The 16,604-nt window shown below is 56.7% G+C and overlaps 1 protein-coding gene across 4 annotated transcripts in view; it reads right to left on the bottom strand.

Moving 5' to 3' along the window:
* Positions 1–4,365: 4,365 nt before the first annotated feature.
* The window catches only part of LMTK3 (lemur tyrosine kinase 3), a 29,389-nt gene continuing 17,150 nt past the window's right edge, over positions 4,366–16,604 (bottom strand). For all 4 annotated transcript variants that reach the window (XM_028840178.2, XM_028840177.2, XM_077980463.1 and 1 more), the window contains 4 exons: positions 12,379–12,794; positions 10,137–10,272; positions 9,861–9,998; positions 4,366–4,884 (listed from right to left, as the gene is read on the bottom strand). In XM_028840178.2, coding sequence (XP_028696011.2) covers positions 4,868–4,884; positions 9,861–9,998; positions 10,137–10,272; positions 12,379–12,794 — 707 coding nt within the window. In that variant the 3' untranslated portion in view covers positions 4,366–4,867. The remainder of the gene's footprint in view (positions 4,885–9,860; positions 9,999–10,136; positions 10,273–12,378; positions 12,795–16,604) is intronic.

The following is a 16,604-nucleotide window of genomic DNA, read 5'->3' on the forward strand; positions in this document are numbered from 1 at the left end:
TCCCCTCCGCGGGTAGATGGACTACAGTTCCCGGCAGGCTGTGCGGCGCCCCCGCCACGGTAGACCCAGACCCGAGGTTTTCCGGGCGTCGCAGTTTCCCGAGACTGTGGCGGTGTTTGCCTTCTTTTTCTTGGTTCGATCCCGTACTTTTGTGGAGGGTAGAGAGGAGGCTTTGACCGCCGTGGCCCCAGGGGCTGGTGGGAAATGGAGTTCCAAATGAGAAAATAGAATTCCCCACTTCTCTTTCCCACAGGTGCCAGGGAAGTGGAGTCATCGACCCAAGAAGGTCATGGGAGATGAGGTCCCGGGGTAAACAGCGGGTCCTGCCACTAGGTCACCCTTTCCTGCCGCCTACCCGGATGAATTGCGTGCAGGGCGGCCGGCTCTGTTGCAGGCAGAGGCAGGAAAAGGCGCGGAGCCCGCTCCTGGCGAAGAGGGGAGTGCGGTGGGAGGGGAATGTGGTGGGAGGGGAGGGCAGAGGCAGGCGGCCGGTCGCGTGGGGCCTGGGCAGCCCCGGGAGGGCCTCGGCAGCCCCGGGAGGGCCTCTGGATGGATTCTTAAGAGATGGATGCCGTGCAAGGGCAGGAGGCAGGGGCCTGACATGTTTGGATTGAAGTTGCAGGAGGGGCCCCTGGCTGCTGCAGAGAGAATAATTTGGAGGCGAGCAGGGAGGTGAGAGGAGACTGTGCGGTGCAGGATGGCGTGGCTGTGGAGGCAGAGAACGATGGGCCACGCTAGGAGTCTTGAAAGAGGAGCCAAAAGGACTTGCTGAGAGCTGTGCAGCTGGTGAATGACAGTGCCATGGCTGAGGTGGTCGAAAGGGAGTATTTTAGGGGAAATCAGTCATTCCGTTTTGACCAAATTAAGCTGGAGATACCTGTGGAACATTCCAGCCAGGCTGCATCACTGCACACTGACCTTCAGCGTTGCCCACAGTCCATCTTCCCCCAGGGCCTGAGGATTCTGACTTCTGGCTCCCTCCTCGCCCAGGACCCCTAAGCTCCCAGCATGCTTCTTTTTTTTTGTTTTGTTTTGTTTTGGGGGTTTTTTTTTTTGGTCTTTGTTTTGTTTGTTTGAGAGGGAGTCTCGCTCTGTCCCCTAGACTGGAGTGCAATGGCTCCATGTCGGCTCACTGCAACCTCCGCCTCCCAGGTGCAAGCAATTCTCTTGCCTCAGCCTCCCGAGTAGCTGGGATTACAGATGTGTACCACCGTACCCAGCTAATTTTTGTATTTTTAGTGGAGATGGGGTTTCACCATGTTGGCCAAGCTGGTCTCGAACTCCGGACCTCAGGTGGTTCACCTGCCTCAGCCTCCCAAAGTGCTAGGATTACAGGTGTGAGCCACTGCGCCCGGCCTCAGCCCACTTCTTTCAGGTGGCTATGGTTTGGATATCATTTGTCCTCACTAAAATTCATGTTGAGATTCAAGCCCCAGTGTGGCAGGTGTTGGGATGTGGGGCCTGATAGGAGCTACATGGAGGTGGATTCCTCATGGATAGATTAATGCCTGCCTTCAGGGGTGAGTGAGTTCTCACCCTTGGGAATTTGGGAATTTGGTTTTCTCTCCCTTGCTTCCTTCAGCACCACGTGATCTCTGTGCACACAGCGACATCCTTCTGCCCTCCCCCTAGAGCAGAAGCAGCCTCAGGGGTGAGGGAGGTCCTCAGTGAGTGCACCTGCCCAGTCTTGAACCTTCCAGCCATCAGAATCTGAGCCAAATCAACCTCTTCCTTCATAAAGACCCAGATTCAGTTCTTCTGTCAGAGCAACACAAAATGGACTCAGCACAGGTCAAATTGTGTCTCCCCACCCCCACAAAAAACTTTATATTAAAATCCTAATCCCCAGAATCTCAGAATGTGATCTTATTAGGAAATAAGGTCATTGCAGATATAATTAGTTCAGATGAAGTCATTCATGTGGACCCTAATCCAGTAGGATGCGTGTCTTTATAAAAGTTTGGACAGAGACAGACACACAGAAAGGACACCGTGTGGAGGTGAAGGCAGAGATTGGGGTGATGCCTCTACAAGCCGAGGAAAACCAGAGCTGCCAGCACACCCTCAGAAGCCAGGTAGAGGCCGGGGACTCATCCTCCCGCGCAGCCTCAGGAGCGGCCAGCCCTGCCGACACCCTCATCTCAGACTTCTGACCTCCAGCACTGGGAGACCATTAGTTTCTGTGATTTAAGCCACTCATTTTGAGGTATGTTGTTATGTCAGCCCTGGAGAACTAACCACTCCTCCCTCAGACCCAGGAGTCCAGGCCCAGCCCCTTCTTCCCTCAGACCCAGGAGTTAGGGACCCTGCCCTCTCCTCCCTCAGACCCCGGAGTCCAGGCCCCCAGCCCCTCCTCCCTCAGACCCAGGAATCCAGGCCCCAGCTTCTCCTCCCTCAGACCCAGGAGTCCAGGCCCCCAGCCCCTCCTCCCTCAGACCCAGGAATCCAGGCCCCAGCTTCTCCTCCCTCAGACCCAGGAGTCCAGGCCCCCAGCCCCTCCTCCCTCAGACCCAGGAATCCAGGCCCCAGCTTCTCCTCCCTCAGACCCAGGAGTCCAGACCCCCAGCCCCTCCTCCCTCAGACCCAGGAATCCAGGCCCCCAGCCCCTCCTCCCTCAGACCCAGGAGTCCAGACCCCCAGCCCCTCCTCCCTCAGACCCAGGAGTCCAGGCCCCCAGCCCCTCCTCTCAGACCCAGAAAGTCCAGCTGTCACCTTCCCCCTGGTTTGGTTCATGCAGCACCCACCCTGTGGAAGGTGTCTCAGGATCACTTCAGGCACCGCCAAGGACTTGCATGCGACCCTAATGCTGCCGTCACCTTAATTCCCAGGCCGGAGTCTACACTACAGCCTCCCTAATAGAGGGAAAGGACTGGATTCCCACCCCTTGCTCCTTCCCTCTTCCCGCATCCAAACTACATCCCGCAAATACACCAGTGAACCTGGTGCCAAGGTGATGGCAGATAGGTTGAGACCAAGAGATCAGAGCTGCAAAGACAAACCCGGTCAGAGGGAAAAAGAGTGAGAAACAGAATCCAGGAGAAACCGAGAACAAGAAATAGAGACAGCCTGGCGCGGTGGCTCACGCCTGTAATCCCAACACTTTGGGAGGCCGAGGCAGGTAGATCATTGAGGTCATGAGTTCGAGATCAGCTTGGCCAACATGGTGTAACCCTGTCTCTACTAAAAATACAAAAATTACCCGGGCCTGGTGGCAGGCACCTGTAATTCCAGCTACTTGGGAGGCTGAGGCAGGAGAATCAGAGCCACATTTCTGCAAGGTGCCCCGCAGTGGTGGCCAGACACTATCCCAGGGCCAGGGGCTAGTGGGGCAGGCGCTCAGAAATGACGTGCTCATGCCTACACTGGAGGATTGCAGTGAGCCAAGATCGTGCCACTGCACTGCAACCTGGGCGACAGACTGAGATGGTCTCATAAAAAAAGGAAATAGAGACAAAAGCACAAGGCAGAAGGCCATAATAGAGACAGGAGGAGGTGACAGGGAGACACAGACAAGGAGAAAAAATGTGGAGGCAGGGAGGAACTCGAGACAAAGACATCGAAATAGAATTAGACAGGGAGGAGGAGGCCGAGAGCAAGAGACTTAGATGGGGAGACAGGAAAACTCCAGATCAGATGGAGACCAAAACTGGGGCAGGGTGAGACGGGGAGCCAGAAGGACGGAAATGAGAGAGAGCACGCCACACGGAGAGGTGCGGTTAGGTAAAAGCAAGGGATGACAATGTCAGCAAGGTGGGCGTCACATGGAGAAACGGGTAAACTGAGGCAGCACCACGGTGGACAGGGAGGTAGGCCCGGACCTTCAAGGAACAGGCAGTGCCGACCTGAGGCGGGCGGGATGTCATCATAATCCAGTGTGGGCATGAGCAGGTCATTTCTGAGTCCCTGTTCCACTAGCCCCTGGCCCTGGGATAGTGTCTGGCCACCACTGCGGGCCACCTTGCAGAAACGTGGCTCTGACCACAGCCTGCACCTTCCCCACCCAACCCCAGTGGATTCCTTTTTTTTTTTTTGAGATGGAGTCTCACTCTCACCCAGACTGGAGTGCAGTGGCATGATCTCGGTTCACTGCAACCTCTGTCTCCTGGGTTCAAGCGATTCTCTTGCTTCATCCTTATGGATTCTTGAGCCTGCAGTGCTGCTGCTGTAGCAGCCGAGGTCGGGTGATATGCACACTAGGCGCAGAGTAGGATCTGGAGAAGCAGAGAAGCCAGGGCCTCGCCACTGCGCGGGAGTTTCCGCCTCTCTGAGCATCGATGTTCCATCCGCCATGCGGGCCCGGCCAGGGTCGCACTCCCTCCCTACATCCTCCCCGCCTCACCTCGTGAAACACGCACAGGCCCCGTGTTCCTCCAAAAAGTTGTTTTTGTCTTTTTTAAATAATGTGAAAATGCCACGCGAAGGTTTGAACCAGAGACCCCTCCAGGGGCCGGGCTGGGGAGGGAAAGGGGAGACGCGAAATGGGGGGTCCAGGTCCCCGAAGCCTGCAGCCCCTGTCTGGAGCCAGGAGTGGGTGAGGAGGGACCTCCGCTGTGTCGAGGGGCTCCAGGCCCAAAAGAGTTCAGTTCAGTTCCGAGAAAGGCGGCTCTCTATGGAGGGGTGGGGGGATTCCTGCCTCATTTGGCACCAAGGGGGTCAGGGGGGTCAGGGGAGCCATCTGGGGGGCTTGGGGGCGGGGGGCCGGGGCCTCCCGTTTGGCACATGGTGGGGGAGGGGGAGGGGGAGGGCCCAGCCTCAGGGGCCTCCCCGGAGGCGGCGTCTGCGGTGGTGGCAGTGGCGCCGTTGTCCACGGAGGATTCCATTCTCAACCCCTCTTCTGACGGTGCAGGGGGGTCGGGTCTTCGGGGAATCAGTTCTCCACGGGGCCTGAAAATGGACAGAGGAGAGAGAGAAAGGAAATTACTAGGGGGACAGCCTCATGCCTTCTAAGTCACTCAGTGGAAAAGCAAAGCCCTCACCCATCGTGGCCCAAAAGATCTGCGTTTCTTCTCTGTCCTCACCTACCCTTCTTCCCCCGTCTGCTCCAGCCACGGGGCCGCCTGCTGTTCGTCCAGTGCTCCCAGCACGCTCCGACCCCAGGGTCTTTGCACATGCTGTTCCCGCTGCCTGGAACATTCTTCCCCCGTGACTAAGGCCCCACCTGCAACATCCCCTCCACTGAGTCCTTCCCCAACCATACTGAGTCGAGCAGTCACCCCTGCACGCTCTGGTCTTTCTCACTCATTTCCCTCTGACTGTTTTGCGTTTGTCACTCTGGGATTACCCTGTCCTTGTTTTTGTTGTTGTTGTTGTTGTTTTGTTTTGAGACGGAGTCTCGCTCTGTCGCCCAGGCTGGAGTGCAGTGGCGCAATCTCGGCTCACTGCAAACTCCGCCTCCCGGGTTCATGCCATTCTCCTGCCTTAGCTTCCCAAGTAGCTGGGACTACAGGTGTCCGCCACCACGCCCAGCTAATTTTTTATAGTTTTAGTAGAGACGGGGTTTTACCATGTTAGCCAGGATGGTCTCCATCTCCCGACCTCGTGATCCACCCGCCTCAGCCTCCCAAAGTGCTAGGATTACAGGCGTGAGCCACTGTGCCCGGCCAACCCTGTCCTTGTTTTTTCTTTTTTGGTTTTTGAGACGGTGTCTCGCTCTGTTGCTCAGGCTGGAGTGCGCGGTCTTGACTTGCTGCAACCTCTACCTTCTGGATTCAAGCAATTCTCCTGCCTCAGCTTCCTGAGTAGCTGGGATTACAGGTGCCTGCCACCATACCCACACCCAGCTAATTTTTCTTTTTCTTTTCTTTTTTTTTTTTTTTTTTTTTTGAGATGGAGTCTTGCTCTGTTACCCAGGCTGGAGTGCAGTGGTGCAATCTGAGCTCACTGCAAGCTCTGCCTCCCGGGTTCATGCCATTCTCCTGCCTTAGCCTCCTGAGTAGCTGGGACTACAGGCGCCCGCCACCACGCCTGGCTAATATTTTGTATTTTTTTTAGTAAAGACGGGTTTCACCGTGTTAGCCAGGATGGTCTCCTGACCTCGTGATCCACCCGCCTCAGCCTCCTAAAGTGCTGGGACTATAGGCATGAGCCACCGCGCCCGGCCAATTTTTGTATTTTTCATACAGACAGGGTTTCACCATATTGGCCAGGCTGGTCTCGAACTCCTGACCTCAAATGATCTGCCCGCCTCGGTCTCCCAAAGTACTGGGATTACAGGTGTGAGCCACCGCGCCTGGCCTACCCTGTCCTTGGGGAGGAGCTTCCTGTCTGCTTGTTCCTATAGAATGTAACCTCAGTGATGACAGGGGCTGTGGTCACTGTTGTGTCCCCAGCATCCTGTCTGGCACAAGGCACCCCTTTTCCCTGTGGAAAGAGCTGTCCCCAAGAACTCCGACCAAACTTTCCCATGACTCTAGCTCTGACCTCCCTGGGCGAGCGGAATGAAAGCCCCATCCATTGCACAGACCAGAAAACTAAGGTCCGGGAGGTGCAGGTTCTCGCTGGGGGCCTCATATCAGGCTCCCTCATGCTCCACCCTGTACTTCTTACCTGGGGGGCCTGGGTCAAATCATTGCCCTCACTCCCAGCCCCTGAGCTTCAGTTTCCCTCTTTCAATGGGAAGCATGACCTTCATGCTTCATGAAGACTTTGGGCTATGTGGCATCTCTTAGTACCCAGTAAATGTTTGCTAAGTGGACAGAGCCACAATGAGCAGGGCAGAGGAGAGGACCCGCCTCAGGCCCCCACGCCATGGTCTTGGGAGCCAGACAGGCGCAGTAGCTCGTCGCCCACGCTGCTGCAGAAGTATTTGTCAGCTGAGCGAAGGGATTTGGGGTTTGGCACGATCGCGCCCTCCATCTCCTCTGCTGATGATTAAAGGTGAAGTCATTCTTGCTTGCCGGCCCCGCCAGCTCAGCCCTGACTCACCACTTGGCAGTATCCCCATACCCTGGAATGCACCCCCACTCTGTCCTCACAGAGGCCCCGCGATGACGGCTTCAGGGAGGAAGTGACATTCAGAGTGAAGCCTGAGGATGCAGCCAAGTGAAGGAAGAGTCAGCCCCCAGCCCTGTCCCGCCTGCCCTTGACTGTCTGCCCTGTCCAACCTCTCCATTCCCATGGCCCTGGCTCACTGTGCTTTCCCCAGCCTCTCCCCAGCCTCCCAGCTCCCACTCTTGCCCTTCTGCCCCCAAGAGGCCCCAGAGCAGTCTTCCTACACCCAACATTGACTTCCCTCCCCTGCTTATAGTCCTCCATGGCTCCCTAGCACCCCCAGGACAAAGTCTCAGTCCTCAGTGCACCCCCTGCCCTCACTCCTCAGCCCTCCATGCGCTCTGAGTAACCCTCAGCCACACCAGTCTCCTTCTGTTCCTTGAGCAGGCCAAGCTCTCTCTTGCCTCTGGCCCTGTGTGCAAGCTGTCCCCTCTGCCAGCATGCAGTCCCCTTCTCCTTCACCTAGTCAATGACAACCAACCCTTCCAGTCCCCAGTTAAATGACACTTTTTTTTCTTTTTTTTTGAGATGGAGTTTCGCTTTTGTTGCCTAGGCTGGAGGGCAGTGGCACAATCTCAGCTCACCGCAACCTCTGCCTCCCGGGTTCAAGCGATTCTCCTGCCTCACCCTCCCAAGTAGCTGGGATTACAGGCATGCGTCACCGCGCCCAATTAATTTTGCATGTTTAGTAGAGACAGGGTTTCTCCATGTTGGTCAGGCTGGTCTTGAACTCCTGACCTCAGGTGATCCGCCTGCCTTGGCCTCCCAAAGTGCTGGGATTACAGGCGTAAGCCACCAGGCCTGGCCTTAAATGACACTTCTAAGGGGAAAATAAAACCCTTTCCTCTTGTCATCTGCTTCCTCTGCAAGCCTGAGTTTGCAGTTATTCATTTGTCATAGCAGCGTGTGGTCAGCATCTGCAGGGAGGACCAAGCAGGCTCACCCATCTTGCTCCACTCAGAATCCCGTGCCCAGCATGGCGCCTGCACGCAGAGGATGATCAGAAAACATCGACTTAATTTTAAGTGCAGTAATAGCTAATAATAATAATAGCTAACAGGGCCGAGCACAGTGGTTCATGTCTGTATTCCCAGCTGGGAGGCTGAGGCCGGCAGATCGCCTGAGGTCAGGAGTTCAAGACCAGCCTGTCCAACATGGTGAAACCCCGTCTCTACTAAAAATACAAAAATTAGCCGACTGTGGTGGCGGGCGCCTGTAATTCCAGCTACTCAGGAGGCTGAGGCAGGAGAATTGCTTGAACCCGGGAGGTGGAGGTTACAGTGAGCCAAGATCACGCCATTGCACTTCAGCCTGGGCAACAAGTGCGAAACTCCATTTCAAAAATACTAACTAAATAAATAATAATAATTGCTAATGGTTAGAGACCGCTGCTGCATGAACAGACTCCGTGCTGCATACATGCATACACGGGAGGATTAAGCCATTTAATTCCCTCAGCAATCTTATGAATTAGATCCTGTTATCATTCCCACCCTATATATGAGGGAACTGAAGCACAGAGAGGGAAAGCGACTTGCCTCAGGTCACACATCTAAGAAATGGCAGGGACAATATCTGGACTCAGGCAAGATTGGGGAAATAGGAGTGAAACCCTCCAGTGGCGCCTTCTACCTTAGCTCTGATACTGGGGATCACCACCTGTTCCGCCGGGATGGGTACAAGCCCTGTGTCCTGGGGTGTTCCCTGGCTCGGCAGCAGGGGGCAGCAGAGAGCCCAGTCCCTTTCCAGTCCTGCGCTGGGACCTGCCAATGTGCCCTCCTCTCCCTGAGAGTGGCCTTAGCATAGCTAAGAGTTGGAAACTAGGGGCGACATGACCCCTCTCCCAACATGGCCACGAGGAGTAACGATATGGTGCATATGAAACTCCAGGAAAGAAACCTGACCAATGTTCACTACTAGAGAGGGCACAGACTCAGAGGCCGAGCAACTGCCGCTTTGAATCCCAGCTCCTCACTTCTTTCCGTGCCTCGGTGTTCTCGTTTGTAAAATGGGGATGAGATTGGCCAGGCCCGGTGGCTTACGCCTGTAATCCCAGCACTTTGGGAGGCCGAGGTGGGCGGATCATTTGAAGTCAGGAGTTAGAGACTAGCCTGGCCAACATGGTGAAACCCTGTCTGTAGTAAAAATACAAAAAAAGTAGCTGGGCGTGGTGGTGCATGCCTGTGAACCCAGCTACTTGGGAGGCTGAGACACGAGAATCGTTTGAACCTAGGAGGCGGAGGTTGCGTTGAGCACTGCCCTCCAGCCTGGGCGACAGAGCGAGACTCCATCTCAAAAAAAAAAAAAAAAAAAAAAATGAGGACGAGACTAGAATCCACCCCATGGGATCGCAATGAACATTAAATGGGTTAAACTGTGGTGAGGCACTGCAGGGTCCACGTGAGAGCAGCGGTGCCGCTGTGACTGCTCTCTAACCCCTAGCTGTGTCCTCCCTGCTCTGGTTCACACCAGCCGGCTTTGAGCACTCTGGGTTTCTCTCTCCTTGTCTGCCCCTGAGCACCGTGTTCCCCAGAGGTGGGATCAGGATCCGGCAAGTGCCAGACCGGAGTCTGAGCCCAGAGATGGGACAAAGATGGGCAAGAGTTGGGGGTGGGGGGAATCCCCACAGAAGGCGAAACTGAGGCTCAGGGGTTGGGGACAGCCGGCCTGCCTGCCTACGACCGTCTGATGGACATCGCCCGGTCTGAGCTGGTTCCAGAGCTGGGTGGGGTGTCTGATGACTGAGAGGGGAGAGAGAAGAGACTGGGAAGAGAGAGGCAGGGACATTGAAAGATGGTCACAAGAAGTTGGCAGTGGAACATAAGGGGACAGAGATGGGCAGAGGAGGGGCAGGGCTGAGGATATGGTACCTGCGGGCCGGGCGTCGGGGGCCCGGGCGGGTGGCCCCGGGGTCTCCAGCGCAGGCGAGACGGAGAAGCGGGAGAAGCACAGCGGGGGGCCTGGAGGGGGGAGGAGGGGGAAATCCTCCGCCCACTCGAAACTGCCTCCTGCAGCAGAAGACCGCAGTCAGGCCGCAGGCACCTGCGGCGCTCCAGCCCTCCGGTCCCGCCCCTCCCACCCCATAGGCCCCGCCCCGTCCGCCCCATGGCTCCCGCCCCCTCCTGCCCCATTGGGCCCGCCCTCACCAAAGCCGCTGTCGTTGCTGGGAAACCCATCTCCGGGGGTGGCGGGGTGGGGAGGCGTCGGGGGCGCTGGAGGCGTTGACGGGTCCGTGTCCCCCTCGGGGGGGCCCTGGACGCTCAGCTCGTTGGTTGGCGTCTCCTGTGAAGGCAGATTAGCGGGAAGCCAGAGGGGACAAACCGTCACGTCCCATTTACCGCATCCCCCAAAACCAACAAAACTGGCTAATATTTCTGGGGCTCTAGGAATCCCAATTTATAATCACACGCTCTGGAGGGGTGGCTGGAGCCCCTAATCTGGCTTCGAAGCCTCGGGCCAGCCTTAACCTCAACCTGGCCCGAGGCTACTTACCTGACAGCTGAGCCCCACGCACAGCTAAGTAGCCCAACGTAAGGATTCTCTCCTGGCTCATTAACGCGCGGCCTCCACCCGATCCCCTAACCCAAGGCGATCTCCATAGGCCCCACCCCGTCCCTGTCAGTCCCACCCACCTCTGAGATCTAGACCTGCTCCAGTGGCCCTCCCAACCCCTGCCCCAACCTGAGCGCATCCCATGCTGGACGCAGTGACCCTGCCCCCGAACCCTCCCTCAGAAGTAGACCTGCTCCCGACCTCCAAGTTCCACCCCTCTGAATATATTTCAGTGGCCCAGTCCCCAATTCTTGGCCTTATTTCTATTTCTCTCACAATCTCAGCCCGGTATGCCCGCCCCAGGTTCATCTAGACAAGGCCCCAGTTCCTCAGCACCACTCGCCCTCCCTTTTTCTCTTCAACACCATCCGTGTTTTTCTTTTTGTTATAGACAGAGTCTCACTGTCGCCCAGGCTGGAGAGCAGTGTTGTGATCATGGCTCAATGCAGCCTCAACCTCCCGGGCTCAAGCGATCGTCCCACCTCAGCCTCCCGAGTAGCTGGGACTACAGATGCGCACCACCACACCAAGATAATTTTTTTCTTTTTAAGAGATGAGGTCTCGCCATGTTGGCTAGGCTGCTCTTGAACTCCTGGCTTCAAGTGATCTTCCCGCCTCGGCCTCCCAAAGTGCTGGGATTACAGGCGTGAGCCACTCGCGACTGGCCTAACTCTTAACACAATCCTCTACCCATCTCTCTAAAGACCCGTCCCAGTCGTTAGGTTCGCTCATCCCTGACCCCACCCCAAAATACCTTAAGACTGCCTGCTGCATCTCTGAAGCCCACCTGCAGCCTAGCCATGGCCCTTCCCTAGTGGGTAAGATCTGCTCCCTCCGGAACCAGCCCTACAGATACTAGAACTCTAGTCAACAAACAATGCCGAAACTCTCAGTAGGCCCCGACCACACCATCCAGGCCACTTCTCAACACTTCCTCTTCTCAACACTTCCTCCCTAGTCTCTCCAGGATCCCATACTTGACTACCCAGTACCCCCTCTTTCCTTCCAGACTCACCCTCACTCTCCAGGCCTCTCCTCGCCCTCTACACCCCGCCCCCATCACAAGCCCTGCCCTCACCCTAGGTCCCACCCCAGCTCTAGGCTCGGCCCGTCCTCCCGGCCCTGCCCCACTGTCAGGCCTGCCCTCACACTCAAAGCCTCCTCCCATCTTCCTAGTCCCGCCCCATTTCCCTGACCAGTCTCTTCCCAGAGCCCGCCTTCAACCCCTAGGCCCTGCCTGCGCCCTGCTCGATCCGCCCCGCCTTAGGCTCCGCCCCCATTCCAGCCGTGGACTTTCTCCAGGCCTCCTCTTGCCGCACCATAGGCTTGGCCTCCCTCAGGCCCCGATCCAGACTCTGTCCCGATCCAAGGCGCGGTCTCCTTCCAGGCCTCGCCCCCGCTCTAGGCTCAGCCTGCCTCCAAACCCTGCTCTAGACCCCGCCCCACTCTAAGCTCAGCCTTCGTCTAGGCCCCGCCCCAGGCCCTGCTCCTCTAGGATCGACTTCCCTCCAGGCCCCGCCCTGGGCTCCGCCCCACCCTAGCTTGGCCCCGCCCCACTCTAGATTCGAGCTCCCCTTAGGTCCCGCCCCACTTCAGCTTGCCCTCCCTCCAGGCCCCGCCTCAGGCCCCGCCCCACTCCAGCTCGGTCTCCCTTCAGGACCCGCCCCACCCTAACTCGGCCTCCCTCCAGGCCCCGCCCCACCCTAGCTCGGCCCCTCCCTACTCCAGCTCTGCCTCCCACCAGGCCCCGCCCAACTCTAAGCTCGGCCTCTCTCCAGGCCCCGCCCCGCTCCAGGCTCCGGCTCCCTCCAGGCCGCCCCCCCGCGGGTTCCGCACCTGGTCGAAGAGGTAGACGGTCACGTCCCCGTGGAAGGAGACCATCTTGCGCTTCCTCTCCAGCTCGCTGTCCTCTGGCTCGTCGGCCCCGCGCGGAGACTTGAGCAGCCCCCGCAGCGGGCGGGCCGCGTCCGCGTCGGCGCTGCTCACCACGACGGGCACCGGGGCTGCTCGCGCCCTCCCGGGGCCCCGCGGCCCCGCCGCCGCGCCCGACGCCGCCGCCTCCTCGTCCTCCTCCTCGTCCTCGTCCTCGTCCTCCCCGTCCTCCTCCGCCGGCCCCGGCGCCCCCGCCCCGCCGGCCTCCCCGCCAGCCGCCCCGGCGTCCGCGCCCTCCCACGGGGGCCGCCGCGGGCCCGGCCCCGGGAACGGCGTGAGCGTGAGCGGCGGCAGCGCCAGCGAGAGCCGGGAGAGCCTGGCTGCGAGGGGAGAGACCTGGTGAGCCCCTGTCCCGGGGAAACTGAGGCAGGCCCTCCCCCTAGCTGTGTGGCCTCAGGTAAGCCCTCCGCACAATCTGGGCCTCAGCACCCACTTCGTGAACGGAAGAGCTGCCCCGGGGCCTTTCTCCAGGCAGTGTGGGAAAGGTCCTCTCCAGTGCTCAACCTCCCCAGAGCTCCCCAGTGCCAACGGCTTTAAGCCCCAACTTCCCATAGCCCACCAGGCCCGCATGCCCTGGCCCTCTGATCTCTCTGGCCTCTGTCCCCACCTCCTTTGGCCTGACGTCCATCTAGCCACATGGGCCACCCCACCATTCATTCCTCCCACCGAGTAGCTGGGACTACAGGCACGCGCACCACCATGCCCGGCTAATTTTTTGTCTTTTTAGTAGAGATGGGGTTTCACCATGCTGGCCAGGCTGGTCTCGAACTGCAGACCTCGTGATCGCCCATCTCGGCCTGCCAAAGTGCTGGGATTACAGGCGTGAGCCACCGCGCCCGGCCTGGACTGCCTTTTCTAATGCAAGTCCTGCACATCCTCCAGCTCTGGGCTTTCAAAGCCTTCAGAGATCTCCTAGGGCTCCTGGGAGGTTAGGAGCACCCACTCTGCACCCCATCCACCGAGCACCTTCCTTCTGAGTGGATTTTCTCAGCGTGTAATTATACTTCTGTGGTAGTGTGTTTGCCTCGCTAAAGAACAGAGACCGAGTCTGGCTCATTCATAGCCTCATTTCCAGGCCCCAAGCACATAGAAGTACTCAGTCAATATCTGTAGGATTAATGAGTGAATGCTCCCGCTGTATGAAAATGACCAAGGCACTTCCCCTGTCTGGCACCTGATCGCCAAAGTTGGGGTGTCTAACCATCTCCAGGCCCCTTCCCTGCTCTAAGACTTTTCGATTTTAGTCTGCTAGGAAGGAAGGACTTGAGGTCCCTGGAGGAGGAAACCTGGCTTGGAATCCCAAGTTTATCTTTGCTTGCTGTGTGTCCCTGGGCAAACAGATCCACCTCTCTGTCTCTCTCTCTCTCTTTTCTATTTTTTTTTTTTTTTTGGTGGGGAGGGGGATGGAGTCTCGCTCTGTCACCGAGGCTGGAGTGTAGTGGCGTGATCTCGGCTCACTGCAACCTCCACCTCCCAGGTTCAAGCAGATCTCCTGCCTCAGCCTCCTGAGTAGCTGGGACTACAGGCACGTGCCACTACACCCGGCTAATTTTTGTATTTTTTAGTAGAGATGGGGTTTCATCATCTTGGCCAGGCTGGTCTTGAACTCCTGACCTCGTGATCTGCCCTCTTTGGCCTCCCAAAGTGCTGGGATTACAGGCATGAGCCACCACACTCAGCTAGATCCACCTCTCTGAGCCTCTGTTTCCTCACTGGCAAACGAACAGCGGTCACTTATCCCTCCATTACTGCATAAGTGAACTGCCCTTTGTGGGCTGATGGCAGGGGCAAGAGGAAGATTTAGGTGGGGCAGGGAGAAAGATGAATGCAGATGATCCCTCTCTGGTCCTCATTCTCTCTACTCAAGTTTCACTACCTTTTGCTAATGTCTTTTTTTTTTTTGAGACGGAGTCTCACTGTGTTGCCCAGGCTGGAGTGCAGTGGCCGGATCTCAGCTCACTGCAAGCTCCGCCTCCCGGGTTCACGCCATTCTCCTGCCTCAGCCTCCCGAGTAGCTGGGACTACAGGCGCCCACCACCTCTCCCGGCTAGTTTTTTGTATTTTTTAGTAGAGACGGGGTTTCACCGTGTTAGCCAGGATGGTCTCGATCTCCTGACCTTGTGATCCGCCCGTCTCAGCCTCCCAAAGTGCTGGGATTACAGGTTTGAGCCACCGCGCCCAGCCTCTTTTACTCTTTCTCTAAACATGGTGAGCCAGTGCCCATCTCAGTGCCCTCTATCTAGAACACTCTCCCCCCGACGTCCACCTGCCTCACTCCCTCCTTTCCTTCACATCTGCTCAAAAGTCACACTTTTGTTAACCAGACATCTCGGAGTGATGGGGTTATGGGGGATGCTGCATAGAGGGAGTTTTTTTTTTTTTTTTTTAAACGAAGTCTCGCTCTTGTCTCCCAGGCTGGAGTGCAGTGGTACAATCTCGGCTCGCTGCAACCTCCACCTCCTGAGTTCAAGCGATTCTCCTGCCTCAGCCTCCTGAGTAGCTGGGATTACAGGCACCTGCCACCATGCCCAGCTAATTTTTGTATTTTTAGTAGAGACAGGGTTTCACCGTGTTGACCAGGCTGGTCTCGAACTCCTGACCTCAGGCGATCCTCCCACCTCGGCCTCCTAAAGTGCTGGGATTACAGGGGAGAGCCACTGCGCCCAGTCTAGAGGGGTTTTTCTGGAGCTATGAGTACGCAGATAAAGGTCAGGGTGACACCTTTAAAAATTAGGAAGGCTTCCTGGAAAGGGGAAATTTGGGGTCTTGAAGGATGAGTAGTTCACTTGGAAAAAAGCAGGCTATTCTCTGCCTCTTTTCACCCCCCAGTTCTAATCCAACCCAGATCCTCTGAGGCATTTTAGCTGCTCATCTCCCAACATTTTCATGCTGCCTGGGCTGTTTCCTGATACAGCTGGTCACAAACTCCCTACAACAATCTCAAGGAAGTGACAGTGTTCGAACACCACAGGCGTTGAGGAAGAAACTTCCTCTGTCCAGCCCACTTCCTGACTCTTGCCCACTGAGCCACAGGCTCCTCTCCAGAGATGATAACTGTTTCCTCAAGCGTGGCTGTGAGGTTGCCAATATAAAACAGGACCCAGCCACTTATAACTTTCATACCCATATTTAAGGAAATTGCGCCTCCCAGAGATTCTGCTGGAACTGTATTTCCTATGTCCACATCTAAACAAGGGCTATTTATTTTTACCCTTCATTTATATATATATATGTTTTTTTTTTTTTTTTTTTTTTTTTTGAGATGGAGTCTCGCTCTGTCACCCAGCCTGGAGTGCAGTGGCGAGATCTCGGCTCACTGCAAGCTCCGCCTCCTGGGTTCACGCCATTCTCCTGCCTCAGCCTCCCGAGTAGCTGGGACTACAGGCACCCGCCACCTCGCCCGGCTAGTTTTTCGTATATTTTAGTAGAGACGGGGTTTCAGTGTGTTAGCCAGGATGATTTCGATCTCCTGCCTCGTGATCCACCCGTCTCGGCCTCCCAAAGTGCTGGGATTACAGGCTTGAGCCACCGCGCCCGGCCACCCTTCATTTATCTTAAACAGTTTTCTCTGTGGCAAAACACTTCCTGCATTCCTACCAAAACTTAATTTTCAGAAAAGGCATATCTGTGCCTTCCAGCTCACTAGTCCCATGGTGGTGGAGTTGGGTCAGGGCAGGGTCTGACGCTCCCTGGGTCCCAGCCTTGGGCAGCTCAGGGCCTGGCACACAGGGGGCCTGGCACACTGGATAGATGCCTTAGCTTATTGGAAAGTTGTTTTTGTTGTTGTTTTGTTGTTGTTTTGTTTTGTTTTGGAGACAGAGTCTTGCTGTCACCCAGGCTGGAGTGCAGTGATGTGATCTCGGCTCACTGCAACCTCTGACTCCCAGGATCAAGCTATTCTTGTGCCTCAGCCTCCCGAGTAGCTGGGACTACAGGTGCACGCCACCACGCTGGCTAATTTTTTTTTTTTTTTTTTTTTTTTGAGACAGAGTCTTGCTCTATGGCCCAGGCTGGAGTGCAGTGGTGCAATCTTGGCTCAGTGCAAACTCCACCTCCTGAGGTCAAGCGATTCTCCTGCCTCAGCCTCCCGAGTAGCTGGGATTACAGGCGCCTACCAGAAAGCCTGGCTA

This window comes from Macaca mulatta, chromosome 19 (assembly GCF_049350105.2).
Source record: "Macaca mulatta isolate MMU2019108-1 chromosome 19, T2T-MMU8v2.0, whole genome shotgun sequence".
Classification (NCBI taxonomy): domain Eukaryota; kingdom Metazoa; phylum Chordata; class Mammalia; order Primates; family Cercopithecidae; genus Macaca; species Macaca mulatta.